The sequence below is a fragment of the Oreochromis niloticus genome, linkage group LG3 (genome assembly GCF_001858045.2).
Source record: "Oreochromis niloticus isolate F11D_XX linkage group LG3, O_niloticus_UMD_NMBU, whole genome shotgun sequence".
In the NCBI taxonomy this organism is placed as follows: domain Eukaryota; kingdom Metazoa; phylum Chordata; class Actinopteri; order Cichliformes; family Cichlidae; genus Oreochromis; species Oreochromis niloticus.
This window is the reverse complement of record NC_031967.2, coordinates 6,652,872-6,671,185: the sequence shown is the minus strand read 5'-3', so window position 1 is coordinate 6,671,185 and position 18,314 is coordinate 6,652,872. Positions and strand designations below refer to the sequence as shown.

Sequence of the window (18,314 nt, the reverse complement as noted above, 5' to 3'; positions counted from 1 at the left end):
GACGTTGTAGCTAAGCTGACGAGCGTCACCTTGGGTGTTCTGTCTGTTTTTCTCCTAATTCTCATCATTGGTTTGGTTGTTCAAAACAGGAAACTTAAGCAAGGTACTTTTTAAAACCTACAGCAGCTTTTCTTGTATTAAATCTTCATCTTGTGCACTACTGAACAGACAGAGTAACTGTGTTGTTTTTGCCTCCTAGCTTTTAAAGAACAACAAAATCTGGACCAAAGTGAGGTGACTAAATTTAAAATGTACTTTTGTACTTTGACAAGGCCGAAACAAAACTACCTCATATACCACAAACTAACATTTGATATGTTGCTTTATGTATTATGGTAAATATATTTGTACTGTCTGTATGTTGTATTGCACATATGCTTTACTAAGCAAAAAGTAATGGATGTTTATCCATCATATAATTAAAATAATTAATCATAAGTAACAATTACTTTATAAGGAATTAATATTCATTATGAATGTTCTTTTCACAGAGTCGAGACAATGATGACTTGAACTATGCTACAGTAACGTTTCAGCCGAAAGCAAAAAGAAACCAAATGGAGTCAAATGTGATCTATGCTGCTACGAGATAGTCTCTAGTTTTTCTGCTTTTATAGTGGCACTTTTTTGGTGCAAGGTTTAAACACAACTGAGATGAAAATCCTGACACCTGTTAAGTTGCATCTTTCTTGTTACAGAATCTCTAATGAAACAGTATTAATTGGTACCATATGGTAAAAGTAAATATGGTACCAATTAATACAAACACATGTGAACCGATGAGGTAACACACAGCACTGTGTTTGAGTTAGATATATATCTGTGTTCATGACTGGAAAGATTTAATGCTGTCTTATATAGTTTGACTCATACACTTAGTTTGTTTATACCTAGCTTGTTAAAAAAATTATCTTTCTATTTTTGCTTAAAAAGTTTAAACATGCTATGTTTCTGTGTTCTGTTGCAAATAAAATGCGGTTTTATGAGGTTTGCAAGTTATTGTACACCTTTTTTATTTATATTTGAAACATATAACTTGGTTTAACATAACTAACATAACTGAAACATACTAGTGCACATTCGCAAATGGGCAGTTGATCTGGTAGTGACGGGCAGCTGAACCAATCACCTCAGTATGGAAGATGATAAAGGCACATTGGCCCTCTCGATGGGAAATTTGAGTATTAAAAAAATAACAAGACTGAACAGTCGACCGGCATAAAATATTATGCACATTGTGCAAGAAGGAATTTTCTTTTCACCAAAGGACTTCCAGCTTGAAATATCACATTGACGCGAAGCATACGTTAGTCGGAGATGCCGCTAGGACTTTGAGTAACGCCTCACCCAGCTTGCGACAAACCACTCACGGAGCATCGGGGACTCAGTAAGTCTACCACGGTCACATTGACTGACACAATGCCAAGTGCATTGCAACAAACTACAGACCTATTAATATCGTTGACAACACGCGCTTTACATAGCTTTGATTCCTCGTTTCAAGGACTTGAAGTGCCTCCCCAAGACTGAAGGAGAAAAAGTGGATAAATGAAAGATTATTTTGTTAACATGAATGTTCAAGAAGTTCCATAAACATGTTAAGTGCATGTTTTCCCTTTTTTCTCGAGTCTGTTTGCTCATGCAAATTCTGTTTGTTATTCAAATTCTGTTTGAATTTAAGCATACATTCTTTGTGTTTATTCTGAATTAACTTCATCATGTTGCATAAATGTCAGTTACAAGCTTAAATATAAAGTTGAATAAATATAATTACAACCAGAATATTGATCAAGTAATTGCGATCAATCGAGATTAATTACAGAAATTGTGCGATTAATTACTTTTTTTTAACTTTTACTTTACTTTTTTTTTTTTTTACTTTTTTTTTAAAAATAAACTATAAAGTGACCTTTTCTCAAAAACCACAAAGAGGACCATAACTGTTGTGTATGCTGCCACCACATAGGTTCAGGAGGGAAGTGAATTGCTGCTCAGAGTGAAACAAATGCCTTTTTTCCTCTGCTGTTTGTGAGACCCCTGTGGGTGGAGTTGTTACTTTTGCTTTTCATAATGCACTGGAGATCCTAAATTTCTCTTTGTGCACCGTGAAAGTGCAAGAAAAAATATTCTTGCCCACACTATATTTTAACTTGAATAATATCTACACTTATAATAATAATAATAAATCAGGAATAAAAAACAGTTCTGTGTCAATGTAATATTTTGCGTTTTTACCCCAGAGTCACCTCAAACACTCTGGCCAGTTTTCATTAGCAGTGAACGCAGCCTGTCAGTCCACTGTTCATCTCAGCGGTCTATATGACGGGGGTTCACGTCTATTTATTTGCAAAACTTTGTGATACAGGCCGATGAATCAGTGAAGCTCTCTTCTGTCTGATATCAGTGACACTGAACTTTAGTGAAACTTTCTTTGAAGTGGATCCAACGTTATCAGACACCAAGCACCAAGTAGATAAACTGTCACAGAGGAACAGGATGCTTGATGCTGATATTTCAACACTTTGTCAAACTTATGTTTCAGAACTTCTGCACTAGATTTCTGTCTATAAAGGTGACTGTAGAGGTGACTGTTGTTGTGATTTTGGGCTCTATAAATAAAACTAAAGTGAATTGAAGTGTGGTCCTAAACAAATCATGTAATGTGACCATGGCAAACTGAGGTTTTGGTACCGGTTTCAACAGCTGGTGAGAAGCAAGGATTCGATTTTGTGCACACAAGTTTTTTTATATACACATGCACATGTATATAAAGAAACTACCCAATCTCTCACTATTTCTGCTGTGGACTCTGAAAACAATATAGAAGATCAATTAACTTAAACCTTGAGATTCAAAAGATAATTAAATCGATATTGTCATGATTGATGTCATTTAGAGAAAGAGAGAGACATCTGGGTGAGTTTTTATCAGCAGAGACAAGCACGCTGCAGTATGAATTCATAAATTTATCACAGTAGAAACAGCCTACGGTTCTGAGGAGGCAATAAAACAGAAATTTCCAGTTCTAAATCCAATCTATTCTATTTTTTTATACTTTCAAACAATTAATCTTATTTGCTGCATCAAGTAACTGAATCCTCACTTTAGTTCGTTATCCATATTCTGTGTGGGGGAAAATACTGTGAAAGCCTAAATAAACATTCAAGAAAGCAATATCTAATAATTAGATAATTCTCATAATAAATGCGGGTTTGGTTTCTTTTTATTCCCATTGACACTTCTGGTGTAAATATCTCTAAACAACAGGAGAAATGCTGCAGGTTCAGCAGTTAAAACCTCAGACAGACTGAATGCATCATGCAGATGTCACATGATAAAGAATTCACAGCAGGATATGTTGCAAATAAACTTAAGAATGTTTTGCTCAGATTTGAAAGGTATTGGTTGATGTGAGAATTACTCTGATAATTTCATAAATGTTCCCTTTAGCTTTTTCAAGAAAAAGACGTTTAAACTTTTGAAATGACTAACTCTGAGAGTTTTCTTTTATTTATTGCGAGCTTACAAAAAGGGAAACTGATTCAGCCTCAAAATAACTGAAACATTAAAGCAGTTTTCTACTCTAAACACATTTTACAACAAGCCACACTCACACATTCATTCAATATTTTAATTTTTGCATCTAAGAACAAACATTTGCACCCGACAGCATGAAGACTGGAGGAGTCACCAACCTTCTGAATAGTAAATGATTTACTCTGCCTCTGAAATAAAAACCACTATGGCTGTGACTGTTGCTCAGGATCATATCCAGTCCCTCTGCTGTCAGCTTACAAATTAGAAATTTAAGGCTAGAGTGAGTAACGGCTAAGAGGTTCAACTCAACAGTTTGAGATTTGAGAAATGCAGTTAATGTGAGACCAGACAGCACATTGACAAGTTTTGTTATTTAGTTATTTTCAAAGTTATAATGAAGTTATCAACACTGAGTGAGGTACATATTACATGTTAACAGGTGTTTTGCCTGAAATTAACTTAAATGAAAACATGAACTATTGACACATACAGTGCTTTCAACACTTTCTTTGGTTGTCTAAGTGTCCATATCACAGTCAACCATTACATTCTCACATATATGTTGCATATATACATACATTTCATTCTCCTTGTGGTTGTGGTGCTTATTTTCCTGGTAGTATTTATACTTTTTGTTTGACCAATCAGAAGCAGGCTGCCCCTTTACTTAGATACCACTGTTACTGGAGCACAGTTCAGAGCTGCAGTCCTACTGCGTGCCTGATAACTGCATTTCTCTGTAGGTAAGTCCAGCTGTTTTCTTTGATACAACTGTTAAGATCTCTTTAAGACAGCTAAGACCAGTGAATACTTGGAATTTCTTTTAGATTCAGCGTTTGATACCTGTAGAATTGTCAGGTCTCAGTCTCATAGTTTCATGGTGAGTCATACAGCAATGCACTAACGTTAGTTCACCTGACAAGAGTGTTTCTTTCTGTGATGGATTTTTAAAAAATGCCAAGTTTAACATCAAACACTGTATTGTGTATCTTAAAGTTAAATAAGTTGATTCTTAATCAGGTCTGTATTTCTGTGTAGAGTTCAATAATGGGAGTAATTGTCAGGAGAATCTAGCTAAAGGTTCAGGGTAAGAGTTTTATAAAGACTTGTGTGTAATCCTTGTACAACTATACATCTGTGTACATTTATTCATTTTATTCACAAATGAGAGAGTGCTATTTTAAAACTTTAATTTTAATTATCTTACAGTGGAACACCCACAGCTAAACTTTGTTGAGTCAGTATTAAAAACAAATAATACAGTGACCTGATATGTCTTCTGTCTTTCATGTCTTTTCAGGTGGGTTTGGCAGTTGCAGTATAGTTTTATTCACGTGATACCAATTGTTGCACAATTCATAACAACAGTTGGAGCGGTGGTAAAAATGTCTTTGAAGGCTGTGTAGGCCTCAGAGGACCAAGTGAACGGCACCTTAGTGAAGGTGAGACAGGTGAGTGGAGGGGCTACTTGACTGTAGTTCTTGATGAACTGCCTATAGAAGTTTGCAAACCCTAGGAAACACTGGAGTTGTTTCTGAGCCTGTGCAGGAGGTGCAGGCCACTCCGGCACCGCCTTGACCTTCCTCAGATCTGTCTTCATCTGCAGAGGTTGCAGAGAAAGAGGGAAGAAATTTGCATGTGGTGTGTCTGGATCTCACCAAGACCTCACAACTCTTACCACAACCAAGATGTGTATTCAGAGACTTCTCGGATAGCTCCAAGGTAACATCAACATGGCTCAAATGAAGATCAAGTCAAGCAATGCAGAAGCATTTCCATCATCCAGGAAAAGTTGACTGAAAAATACTTTTATATTGGTGAAGATTTGATTCCTACTGTGATAAGCTTGTGAAGAGCTTAGGGTTTTAGTATGGTGCACCTCTCAAGCACACTGACCAGGTAGAACGGGGTAGGAAGGGTGCCATCGATGATCTGGAATCCACTGACAAAATTAGTCTCCCTGGCAAACTGAAGCTGTGGTGCTTAGGACTTTTGCCTCTTTCCATGTCTCGTGTGGCCACTAACCTCATATGAGGTTCTGGTCATCAAGTTGGAGAAGCTGGAGAAGCTGCTTGGCTATGATATATTTCCATCTCCAAAAATCTTAGGCAGTGGTATGGAGGAGATCCACATGCTTGCTTTACTCATCACCATCAACACTGAAGCAGACATTGGTCAGCTATATGGTACACAGGACTGGAAGCTGCTGGTGGAGCTAGACCAAAAACTCTACTTGCCCCCTGAGATTGTCTACACTAACCTGAGACCTGACATTATGCTATGGTGGGCAGTGTTGGGGAGTAATGGAATACATGTACCGGTGTTACGTATTTAAAATAAAAAATATGAGTAACTGTATACCGTTATAGTTACAGTTTAAAAAGGTGGTATTCAGAATACAGTTACTTTGTTGAAATGAAGGGATTACACGGCGGTCTTCTCCTGTTTCATATGTTAGGCTATGCCCTCTCTATTTTTGGTAATTCCATACCGGTGGAAACCCAAACAAAACACGCATTAAGAGGCTCAAATGCCTGAGTGTCAATCTCGCAGCCCATGTCACTTTTACTTGCAGCCTGCGTAATGATGTGAAGAAATATTTTTTAAAATTATTGTTCAAAAAATGATTTAATATGAAGGCAATAGGCAGAGTGTTACAGGCATAGCCCTAAGGAATGAAGCCTCATGGGCAGTGTAGCCCAGTTGTAAGTAAGCTGTTAAGACTCGACTGTACACTGTGTTTGTGTTTTCCTCCAAAACAATAAGTTCCGTTGGAGCAGCCTTTCAATGCCTCTCTCTGTCTCTCGCTAGCAAAGTTGACCCAGACAACAAAGTAAAGCTAGTTTTCGGCTACGAGCAAAACACGGAACCCGACATATTAGCCAGAGGTCCCTTTACTAGGGTTCAGAGCTGCGGACCGGTTTTATATATATATATAAGTAATCCAAAGTATTCAGAATATGTTACTCTCATTGAGTAACAAAAGGAATATGTTACAAAATATATTTGGGGGCATGTAATCTGTAATCTGTAGTGGAATACGTTTTAAAAGTAACCTTCCCAACACTGACAGTGGGCATTACTGCAGTTTGTTTTCATCATCGAGCTTACTGTACCATGAGATGATGCACTGGAGGAATCCGATGAGCGCAAGAAGCTAAAGTGCATGGAACTGAAAGCAACACAGCTGGAAAGCAAAGGTCCAACCAGTTGAAATTGGCTCCAGAGGATTTGCAGTCATTTCAGCAGGTTACAAGGCTTTTCTGGGAGTTGGGAGCCCTGGGACAGACCCGTCAGCAAGTGATGAAGAATCTCTCCAGAAGTGCTGAAAAGGCAGTCACTGGTTCTGACTCAAAAGACAGAACTCTAGTTTGGTCTCCATTGTGTAAGGAACATAAACACTTGCTGGGCTTCAGCCAGGCTTCAACTGGGTAGATGGTGTTTTGGGGGTGAGCCTGGGACACTGGGATTGACCACTAAACCTTCCGGTGATGTGGTGGGCTTATCAGCAAAACAACAAGGAAGGAGGGCGCCCACTTGATAATGGAAAAAGACTCCACCACTCATTTGACAGCTCCATAGAGTCTAACTTGCAGGTTTCATGTATACAATTTAATTATATAAATAATGTACCTAGTCATATAAACAAATAATGAAAAAAAATGTAATTAAATTTAACTGAACTGAACTAAATTAATTCAATGATAACTTATGTATTTATTTTTTCCAATATTAGCACTTTGAACAGTATTTTTTCCATCCATAGGTTAAATTTCAGGCATAAATTTTGATCACTATCTCAAACTTGGCAGCACGGTTGTTTAGTGATTGCCTCACAGCAAAAAAGTCCTGAGTTTTATGCCACCACCTGGCGGATGGCATGTTCTCCCTGTTTTTGCATGGGTTCTCTCCAGGTCCTCAGGCTTCCTCTTACAATTCAAAGAGAGTTGGTGGGGGTAGGTTAATTGGTGTCTGTATGTGTTAGTCCTGTGACAGACTGGCAACCTGTTCAGAGTGTACATTGCCTCTCGCCCTATGTTAGCTGGGATAGGCTCCAGCCCACTTGCGAAACGGAATAGAATGGATGGATGGATATCTTAAACTTTCAGGTTAGGTATCTGGAAATTCCTTCTTGCCCAGAAGTTTAAGGGATCTCACAATTTTTATTTACTCACTCAAAGCTGATGAGTGTTAAGCTGAGTGGTCTGACTATTTTCCTCTTAACGATCTGCGCTGGTTTGGTTGATTAAACAAAGAACATTCAGACAGACACTTTTTAGATCTACAACCTACAAATGGAAAAAAATATGAATGTTGCTGCAAAAACAGACCAAAGTTTTAGCTTTTAATGTCACCACATGACTTTGTTAACTGATCAGTTATACTGTCTCTTTAGATTAGCAACTAAAGAAGAAGAAGACAAGTATCTGAAACAACAGTTGGGGTCCATTTTATACTGGTTTTAATGTTTAAATATTTTGATGCTTGTACCATTAGTCCAGTTTGATGTGTACATTATTTTATAGAATTTAGACTCTGGCTCCGTGAAGAAAGAATGGTCTTCTTTTTTTTCAGGATGAGAGGAGGATGGATATCTACATCTGCCAGTATAGTCCTTTTATGACTGTGCATAATATCCGTGTTTCATCATTCCCTTTTTTATTTTAAAATTCATTGCCATGTTTTGTTGTAGCTAATAGTAATTTCTGCTTGTTCAGCTGGTTGTTCAACACAGGAAAACAGGTACGTTTTACTTCAACTCTGTCTTTCTTATATTTGGCGAAACATCAATCATATGAAAAAATACAAATGTTGACACAAAAAAAATAAGAGCAAAGTCTTAGCTTTTAATGTCACTGTATTGTTCACTTAACTGATGATCATGTCTTTGACTTATCAGCTAAAGAACATGAAAATAAGAATCCAGAACAATTTGAGGTGGGAGCTTTTTTATACAGTATGTTGTAATGTTTAAATATTCTGATGCTTGCACCTTTAAGCCAGTTCAGTTATTTTATATCTGTACTTTTAATTACAGAATCTGGACCTTGGCACCTTGAAGGATCCAGCACTGCAATCAGCAGTAAAAAGACGCGGGAGGCCTGCAGCACAAAAGCAACCAGAAACTCATGTTATTTATACTACCAACAGATAGACTCATTTCCCTGTTTGACTGGTGCTAGTGCTGCTTCCTGTTTTATTTCTATTTCCTGTCTACTTTCTGCTGCATCTGCATCCCATCAGCCCCTATTTGTTTTCTTTGCTACATAGACTGCCTGCCACCGTATGCAGGAAGCTGCTGTGCACTGTCCTTTAACAGATATGATCAGACACTTTTTTTCAGTATGTGATTCTAGATTTTTTGTTGTGTTTACCTCAACCTCAAACCAGCAGGAGACAGAGAGCCTGCAGTTGAGAGAGAAGTAAAATTCATGTTGTTTAAGCTGCCAGCAGATAGTAATGTAAAGTTTAAAAATAAGCTGTGAAACCTGATCTACTTGTTTTGATTGCATAATATCAGACTTTGCAGACTTTTAGAAGAATAATTACAATTATTTAATTAAAGTGATTAAAACTGCAGCCATGCACCCCTTGAAGACAAATGTTGCAGGTAACGGACAAAGTCTGCACCAAAGGAAGATTTCAGCACTAACAACAAATATGAAATGACTTTATTAATTCAAAGACTAAGAGACGTTATTTACAAAACTCTGTTCTTGCTAATCTTATATGAGTAATGCAAAAACAAAAATAATTAAATCATTGGAGCTATGGAATAAGGTATGTTTCTCTGAAATTAATTCCAGCAAGTTTTATATAAAACACAAAAGTGATTTTAGTTTGAATACACAGTAATTGTTTCACTGTTTCTAGTATCTTGTATGAGAAAAGGGGAAGTTTTCTTTCCTGACATTTGAACAAACAGAACGTTTGTAGCAAAACTGTTTATCAAAGGCCTTTAGCGTTGCAATAAAACCACACACAAAAATAGCTGAACTGCTTTAACACGAAAGTTTCACATCTCTCTTTCAGCTGTTTAGGTCAACTGCTTTAATGCAATTGCCTAAAATCAAGAGTGTCAATCGAGTTTAAACAAAACATCAAAATTGGTTAGAAATGGGTGACATGCTTTTGGAGAAAAAAAACTGATCCAGTAAGAGGCTCTACTATGAATCAAAGTGCCTTGTTAGCAACACAGTTTAGAGAAGAAAGGCAAGGCTGGTTTCATTTGACACAAAGCAGCAAAAACTAAGTTGTACCTCTCTGAGTGTTTTAAATTGTTCCTCATACTCAATGAGCTTGTAAAGGTTAATCATCATATTTAGAGAGGATTACTGCAAGTACGTGTCAGACTGGGCAAGTCATGTGATGTGAAAAAAACAAACCTAGAACCAAAACCAAAACTGGTTTTCAGATATTTATTGAAAGATTGTTGAAGCCTTTGCAAAGACATCAATACTGCATGAACAGTCTTATCACAAGGATTGGCCAAGAAACAAAATTATAACAGCTCCTTTATACTCATTGTGTGAATACAGAGGGCATAAAGGAGCTTTCTTTTCCATGGTTGGGAATTCTCACCATCATGTTGATGCTGGTGGTGGATTTCCACAGGTGCACACCCACCACACCGACACCAGTGAACATCCAGGGAACTGACAGTGGAATAGTGGACTCTTATAGGTACCTGGGTGTTCACCTGAATAATAAACTGGACTAGAGTCGCAACGCAGCTCTTTATGGGAAGGGTCAGAGCAGACTCTACCTGCTGAGGAAACTAAGCTCTTTTGGAGTGCAGCGGATGCTCCTGAAGACCTTTTTTGATTCTGTGGTGGAATCAGCCATCTTCTATGGTGTTGTCTGTTGGAACAGCAGCTTATCTACAGCTGAGAGGAAGTGGTTGGATCAGCTCATCAGGAAGGCCAGCTCTGTCCTTGGATGCCCATTGACTCAGTGCTGGTGGTAGGAGACAGAAGAACTCTGGCAAAAATTGCATCACTTTTGGACAATGTCTGCACTACATGCATGAATCTGTTGGAGACCTGGAGAGCTCCTTCAGTGACAGACTTAGACTTTATGATTATCACTGCTCCCAGCAAACACAACAAGATGTTTACATCCCTGCTGTCATTTGCAGTTTATATATATATATTTTTTTGTTATTTTTTAAGCACAAATACACAAATCACATTTAGCACATTTAAAAAAATTATCCTACTCAGTTGGACTTTTTTTTTTTTGAAACTGAGTAAGCCATTTTTAATAACTGTACAGTATTTTTTTCCTTATGCTGTAAACTTGCCCTTACTGTACAGTTTCTTATTTCTTATTTTCATATTCTTTACTTTTGTGTAAATCAGCATGATCCACCGAGCTGTCACTTTGCTGCTGTCCAATGGAGGACAACAAAGAATATTTCTATTCTATTCTATTCTGCTTGCTGTGCTCGAGCCGGTCTTGGAGTGCCAACCGCTGGTGGTGTGACACTGTGGGGATGGGATGTTAAAGAGGAAAGCATGTTCATTTTCACAAGTTTTTTTTAGATATATATATGTATATTTGTTGGTAATGATTTATCAGAAGAACAAGGAATAAATGCTTTCTGGAGAAAGGTTTTATTAAGCAGACAGGACCAAAACTCAGGTATGTTTGGAGGACTGGTCAGTCTTTCAAACTTTGTACCAGCTATTAAGCATGGAGGTGGTGGCAGTAAAGTCACTTTACAACAAACTAACAGATTTTGCATCATATTCATTTGAAACGAGTAAACATCTTGTTGTTTCTACTGTTTCAGGCTGGATTTTCTGTCCTAGGTTGTAAGTTTCAGATCACAGGGGAGTCGGTGTGATGGATCCATGATGGAGAACAGTTTTTTCAGTGACCTTCTGTTCTTTGTAGGTGGCATTATTTGATCATGTATTCGTAAAAAAAAAAAGTACTATGGCCCATGAAATTGTAAATCAAATGGAATTTGTCATATAACAGCATGTCTTTTGTTGTCATAAATGTGTTGACTCAAGGACTCTTTGACTGTTACTATCTGTCGTGGTTCCCGTGACAGACAGTAAATGTTTCTTAGGTCTCATTTGATATTTTGTTTAGTTTGCTTGTTCTTCCTAGTTTAAACATTTGTTTTTCTAGTTCTTAGTTTCTTCTTCATTTAATCTGTTCCCTTTTGTGCTCTGGTTGTTTTGGTGTCGTCTGTGTTCTCCCCAGCCCGTCAGTGTTTCTATGTTACTTAGTTCTCATTTGATATTTTGTTTAGTTTGCTTGTTCTTCCTAGTTTAACCGCCTAGGACCTGGCATCCACATATGTGGACATCACATTTTGGGTTGTCTAGACCAAAATACTAAATTTTGCTCTACAGGGGCCTGATATCCACTTACGAGGACATTATACTGCGTCTGTTTTATTAAAATTCAAAACGAATGTCTTCATATGTGGCTCTCATTTTTCTTAGAAACAAAAATCAGGTAAAAAACAAAATCTGGTGATTCTTTGTTTTTACATTTATCAGGTCCCAATCAGCCCAAATAGCAAAGAGAAATTAAAAATGCATGCCATGAAAGACTTCGGGTCTTAGGAGGTTAATCATTTGTTTTTCTAGTTTTTAGTGTCTTGGTTATTCAATCTGATCCCTTTTGTGCTCTGGTTGTCTTGGTGTCTGTGTTCTCCCAAGCCCATCATGTCTATCACCCATGCCTGTTTCTTCCCCAAGTGTCAAGCCTGTGTGTCTTGGTTTACGTCTCCGTGTGTTTCCTGTTTTATTTTGACAGGCTCTCATCCTGTGTTCAGTTTTGCTTCCTACTATCCTGTTAGTTTGATTATTTCCAGTGTCTTCCCTGTTTTCCTCTGCTTATGGTCGTGTCACTCCTGTTGCTGTGTTTCCTTGTTCCCCTTGTTTTGATCGCTACTCCTTGTTGCTAGCTTGTGATTTCTAGCTTTTTGTTTCCAGTTCTTAGTTTCTAGTTTTAGAGTTTTGTGTTTAGCTATGGTTTATAACTTTACAGCAATAAAACTCCCTCATTTTGTTCATCCCTTTATGTTCTGAGTCCTTCATTTGGGTCTACCCTTTGCCTGCCAAACAGCCAACCCTTACACCAGTGGTTCTTAACCTGCGTTCGATTGAACCCTAGGGGTTTGGTGAGTCGGTCTCAGGTGTTCGGCAGAGTCTCCGCCGTGGCATGCACAGCTCATTTTGTGCACCAGTAAAAAACATATCTATGTCTTGAATTTGAAAAAGAAATCATATTTTATTTTTCACTAAAGAGGGTTTCAGTGAATGCGCATATGAAACTGGTGGGGTTCGGTACCTCCAACAAGGTTAAGAACCACTGCCTTACACTATCAGCATTTTAGCAACAACCAGCTTTTTAATAATGCATGTTTTTAAAGCTGAGAAAAAATGAAACATCACTCTTCTTCTTCTTCTTCTTTAAAATAAAGTAAAAAAATAATCTTGAAATAACACTTTAAGACTAAACACGTGTGTCATGACTCTATGACCTAAACGCATTTAGCTTTGAAAGCAACACAAAACTCCCACCTCTATCACATTTATCACACTGAGAGCACCCTTCCTGGTGAACACACCATCTGCGGACATTGCAGGGCAGCAGTCATGTGCAGGATGATGAACGTGATAACAGCTTTAGCTCTTTCTTGTTTCTGTAAGTTTGCTCTATTACTCTTTGACATCATTAGTTAATCTATTACTGCACTTTTAACCTATAATAATTTAAACACATTTGCTTATTAGTAACTTTACACTAACAAGTTTAGCATCATGTTCCTTTGAAGCAATTAAACATCTCATTGTTTCCACTGTTTCAGGCTGGATTGCTGTCTCAGGTTCTGAGTTTCAGACCTCAGAGGTGCAGGCAGGTGAAAATGTCACTCTGCAGTGCAACAAGATTTACACATATGACGTTCAGACTTTCTGGTTCAGACTGGTCAACGGAACCACAGTCAACTCTATCGCTTTTATGCAAGCGTATAGTTCAAATGTTAACTACAATGATGGATTTAAAAATGGAAAATTTGAAATGACACAAAACACCTCTGATGTCTTTCTCAAAATCAAACAAGTGGATGTGTCTGACTCTGGGCTGTATTTCTGTGGATTTGTCTCAGAAGGACGTCTCAATGTAACCGTCATGCAATTAAAGGTTGGAGGTAAGATTATTGTAAAGTCTTTGCCTCCTCATTCTTCGGTTGTTTCTCTTTCTGTTTATATTAAACATACAATGTAATTACTGTCAACAGCCTGTATACAAAGACTATGGTGGTTATATATTAAGATAAATATAAAAATGAGGACTAATAAAATCAAGGCTTTATTTCTGAATAGGCACTGATGAGCCTCAGGATGACATGGACTGCATCTCTAAACGTAAGTTAACATTTCTTTTATTGTGCAGATGATTAGAAACACATGAATGTAAAATAAATTTCAGCCGTGTCGCTTTTTACCTTTATTTTTATATTAGAGGCTCACGAAGTAGCAAAGCTGACGAGTGTCACCCTGGGTGTTCTGTCTGTTTTCCTCTTAATGCTCATCACTGGTCTGGCTGTTCAAAACATGAAATTTCAAAAAGGTACTTTTTACAGCAAAGTCTACAAAGTCTTTTTACAAAATCGCTCTTATAATCTTTACTTTTTCGTTATCTTCATAAATATATAATTTTTTATTAAATAGAGTAACACTATGTTGTTTTTTCGTGGCTCAGCAAATAAAGAAGAACAGAATCCAGAACAGAGCACGGTGAGTCAATCAAAAAATGTACTCTTATGCTTTGATTGGCAGGGCGTAAACAAAATTTGCCTGTACAGCATTACAGTGCAAATTACATATCGTATTAATTATAATTCTAATAAATGAACACTGACTCTGAATGTGCTTTTCACAGAATCATGGATCTGATGAGGTGAACTATGCTGCAGTGACAGTTCGACCAAAACCAAAAAGAAGAGAGATCGAGACGAATGTGATCTATGCTTCCACCAGATAGAATCAGCAGGCGACTTGAACTGACTGATGATGTTATCATGACTTATTGGGGAAATGAAAAACTCTTGTTAAAAAAATTAAACTAACTTTGCTGTGACGAACCAATGCTGACTGAATTTTGTATGTGTTTTCCTGTTAATTCTAAGTACTTACTTCGTCCATCAAAGTCTATTTAGCCAAACAAACATGTGACATGATTGTTAATGAAATGGAAATCTGCACACGACCTGAACAGAAACAGTCGATACTTGGTGACTACAAATGTTCTTGAAAAATAAAGACTACATTCATGTGGGACATGGATATAACTGTGACTGGATACTGTATGAATTATCTTATGCTATTATAAGTCTTGATCAAAAGACAAAACAACAGAAAATTATACTTCCTCTTCCTGCAAAAGACCTTCAGTTTTTTATTACTGCTGACTACACATGTGAAACATTTCCTCTGGTTGAAATCTTGCTATCTATGCAGATAAAAATCAGCTGAGTTTTCTCAGCTTGTCCTTGTTGGTGGTGACTTAGCAAGAGTTCTGGCAGCTTCCATTTTTGTTTACCGAAAATTAGCCTCAAGATCAATAAATTGGTGATGGTTTCAGTTGACTTATTTTACTTATTGTATTATCAATCATAAAAAACTGAATATTGGCTATGAATATTCAAATCAGACTCATGGCTCTGACGGCCCAAAATATGCTGCAGCGACATTTCGATCAAAGCAAAAAGAAGAGCGATCGAGACAGATATGATCTATGCTGCCACCAGACGGACTCACTATGCAACTGGAAATGATGCTGTATCATATTAATGATATGATGCAGCAATTCTAACTGCAGTGAAGAAACAATGCTACTGTAATTGTACATTTGTATGTGCTGTTTTATTAATTCTCAATATTTTCTTGCTCATTTAAAATCTTTGTCGCCAAACAAACGTGATGCTAAATGTCTTGAACAAACAGAAGATATATAAATAAAATATAGTCTAGTTAATATGAATACATTTGAAACTCTTTCACCAGACGTTTAAAATACATCATAAGGTCTCATATATTACCTTTGTTGCATATTGCTTTTATATTCATTTGTACATAACATTGATTCCTGTTGTAAACAAGCTGCAAAATAACAGCACAATTCTGAAGTGTTCATTAGTGGTCATTGCTTTCCAACAATCATTCATTATACAGTCTTTCATCTTTATAACAACTTTACTCTCCTTAAGCTTCAGTAACTTTTTGTCATTACTTTAATTACTCTCAAATGTAGAAGTTCTCCAGTGCTATTCAGGAATTGTTCATGCATCTTTTGGTTAGTTGAAAGTAAACAGTTTGTTGCTTCTGCTTGTTTCAGACTGTATATCTGTGTCAACTGAAGCGCTCAAGAAATCAGTACAAACACACAAACTCTTTGTGTGCAGTTTGTCACAGTGTGTCTGCTTGCAAAAGGTACAGCTGCTGTATTTCCCAGGGAGAGAAAAAAGTGTGAGATAATTTCCTCAGAGATGGTAAATGGCCTGGTTCTTATATAACGCTTTTCTACTCTGAGAACTCCAAGTGTTTTGTACAACTTGCCTCATTCACACATTCAAAAAAGCACTTTTTTATAAACTTCCTCCAGGTAAGTGCTTTCTATCTAACATTCATATACATTCATACATATACACACACAGAGCAACTCGGCCAAGGATACTTGGCAGAAGAGGAAGAAGCGAGGTTATGTTTAAAGGTAAGGACGCCTTAGTGACATTGGATAATACATAATTTTTAAATCAGGTATTGGATCTTTACAGTATTTGAAGTTATGTCTTTTTTATATTGTAAAACATCCAAAAAACAAACTGACAGGTATACTTACTCTGTATGTGTTGAAAGATTTTATTATGTTTATGTTTAGAAGTACATTTTGTTTAAGGTTTTCTAGATGTGTTTGCTCTTTTTACTAGAGAAGTTACGTTGTGCAAGCTTTGTGTGCATTCCAGAGCTCTCTGACTTTCACACACACATCCTGGGAGCATGAGAGAGGTTGTACCTTCTCTTACTGATTTATGGTATAGGAGGACACCTACTCTGTATCTGTTTTAGTCTAAGAGCCTTTTGTTTAGATGGACCGCTAGACTCCTGGCACCAGCTTTGGGGAGTCTTCACGGGATCATATCTCACTCCACACACACACACACACACAAGGTATACGTCATATGTTAATGAAACTATGCATATTCATATAACCACAATAAAAGAGCAGTGTTACGGGAGAGCGGACGAGAGCAACTGAGGTCAAGCGAAGGAACGGCGCCTGTCCAGTTCTCTCCCGTGCACGTTAATTTGTAAAACCTGTCTGAGTGTCACTTATTCCAATCTGAGTTGCATTACAGGAAAACTCCTGACAGTATGAAACAGAAGCATGGATACTGTTTCAAAATGAGGCCTGGATAAAATAGGTCTTATCTATGCTAAACGCCTTGAATGATATAAACTGGACTTGACAGTAGCCCTAATTTGAGTGTCTAATTTAAAATCACAGTCCATCTTAAAATCCAAGTTAATAACAACAAGTTTAAAATACTCTGCCAGGGGTCCCAAATCAATAGAGAAAGAATCACAAGGTCTGCTAGGACCAAACACGACCACATCTGTTTGAATGAATTACATTTTAAAAAGTTTAGGGCCATTAAAGTTTTGATATCGTCTAGACATGCCAGAAGTGGTTTAATAGACAAGCAGAAATATCTTTCTGCTTCAGACGCAGATAAATCTGCCAGTGTCCCGTCTGCCATAGAGTAGAGAGAGTGTGGATCCTAATGCAGACACTGACAACACACTTAAACTGAAAACACCCTTTAATCGAGGCAGAGCAAACATAAACAAAAGCTCAAAAATACAGTAACTAAACTAACAAAACCTAAACAGGAAAGGAAAATATCAAAATCTTTAAGAGTGCTGATACAGTGCTATGGAGGTTTTCAAAATCTGACTGGAAGACCTCTGGGAGTACCATTCTCATAAAAAAATAAAAAAAATCTGTCAATTGGGAATATTTTCTCCAGGATTTTAGACAGAAAGGGCAGCTTGGAAACAGGCCTGTAGTTAGCCAGTGTGGTCCTGGACAGGTTTCTTAAGCAGTGGTTGTAGTACTGTATGTTTAACATTAGCAGGGACTACGCCAGATATTAAAGTGATGTTTATAATAGTAAGAACAGCCTGCCCTATGCTAGGCAAAATCTCCTTAAAAAATCATGGCGGGACAGGGTCATTTGGAGAACCAGAGGACCTCAGATGGCCAAACACATCCTCTAAAGAAGAAAGAGTCACAGGCTCAAACTGGTCAAAAACAGCAGAGCAAGGGATCGAGACAGAGGGGTCAGACTCAGGGGCAGAGATGAGAGGCTGCGTAGTTGCAACCTTCAAATAAAAAAAATAAATAAAATTATTAGATATTTTCAGAGAGGCCTCCAAATAGCCCGATGTGATGTGTGGATTCAAGATCGTGGGCTGATATTTGACAGGACAGACCTGGATGGCCGCTAACTTTCTGCTTCTTAATTCAGATAAAACTGAGGTTATTGTACTCGGCCCTGAAAATCTTAGAAATATGGTATCTAACCAGATTCTTACTCTGGATGGCATTACCTTGGCCTCCAGTAATGCTGTGAGGAACCTTGGAGTCATTTTTGACCAGGACATGTCCTTCAACGCACATATTAAACAAATATGTAAGACTGCTTTCTTCCATTTGCGCAACATCTCTAAAATTAGAAATATCCT

At 37.4% G+C, this 18,314-nt stretch overlaps 1 protein-coding gene and 2 long non-coding RNA genes across 3 annotated transcripts; all 3 read left to right on the top strand.

Moving 5' to 3' along the window:
• On the top strand, positions 1 to 970 carry LOC112846511 (uncharacterized). Its single transcript, XR_003219516.1, has 3 exons — positions 1 to 103; positions 200 to 234; positions 492 to 970. It is a non-coding gene; the product is annotated as an uncharacterized LOC112846511 (long non-coding RNA).
• Positions 971 to 4,833: 3,863 nt separating this feature from the next.
• Positions 4,834 to 8,982, top strand: LOC112846521 (uncharacterized). Its single transcript, XR_003219523.1, has 4 exons — positions 4,834 to 4,988; positions 8,256 to 8,280; positions 8,438 to 8,475; positions 8,576 to 8,982. It is a non-coding gene; the product is annotated as an uncharacterized LOC112846521 (long non-coding RNA).
• Positions 8,983 to 13,050: 4,068 nt separating this feature from the next.
• LOC112846519 (uncharacterized) lies at positions 13,051 to 15,212 on the top strand. Its single transcript, XM_025906086.1, has 6 exons — positions 13,051 to 13,209; positions 13,367 to 13,714; positions 13,890 to 13,931; positions 14,029 to 14,136; positions 14,269 to 14,303; positions 14,449 to 15,212. The coding sequence occupies exons 1-6, from the start codon at positions 13,161 to 13,163 to the stop codon at positions 14,548 to 14,550; spliced, it is 684 nt and encodes a 227-aa protein (XP_025761871.1). The 5' UTR covers positions 13,051 to 13,160; the 3' UTR covers positions 14,551 to 15,212.
• Positions 15,213 to 18,314: the final 3,102 nt, after the last annotated feature.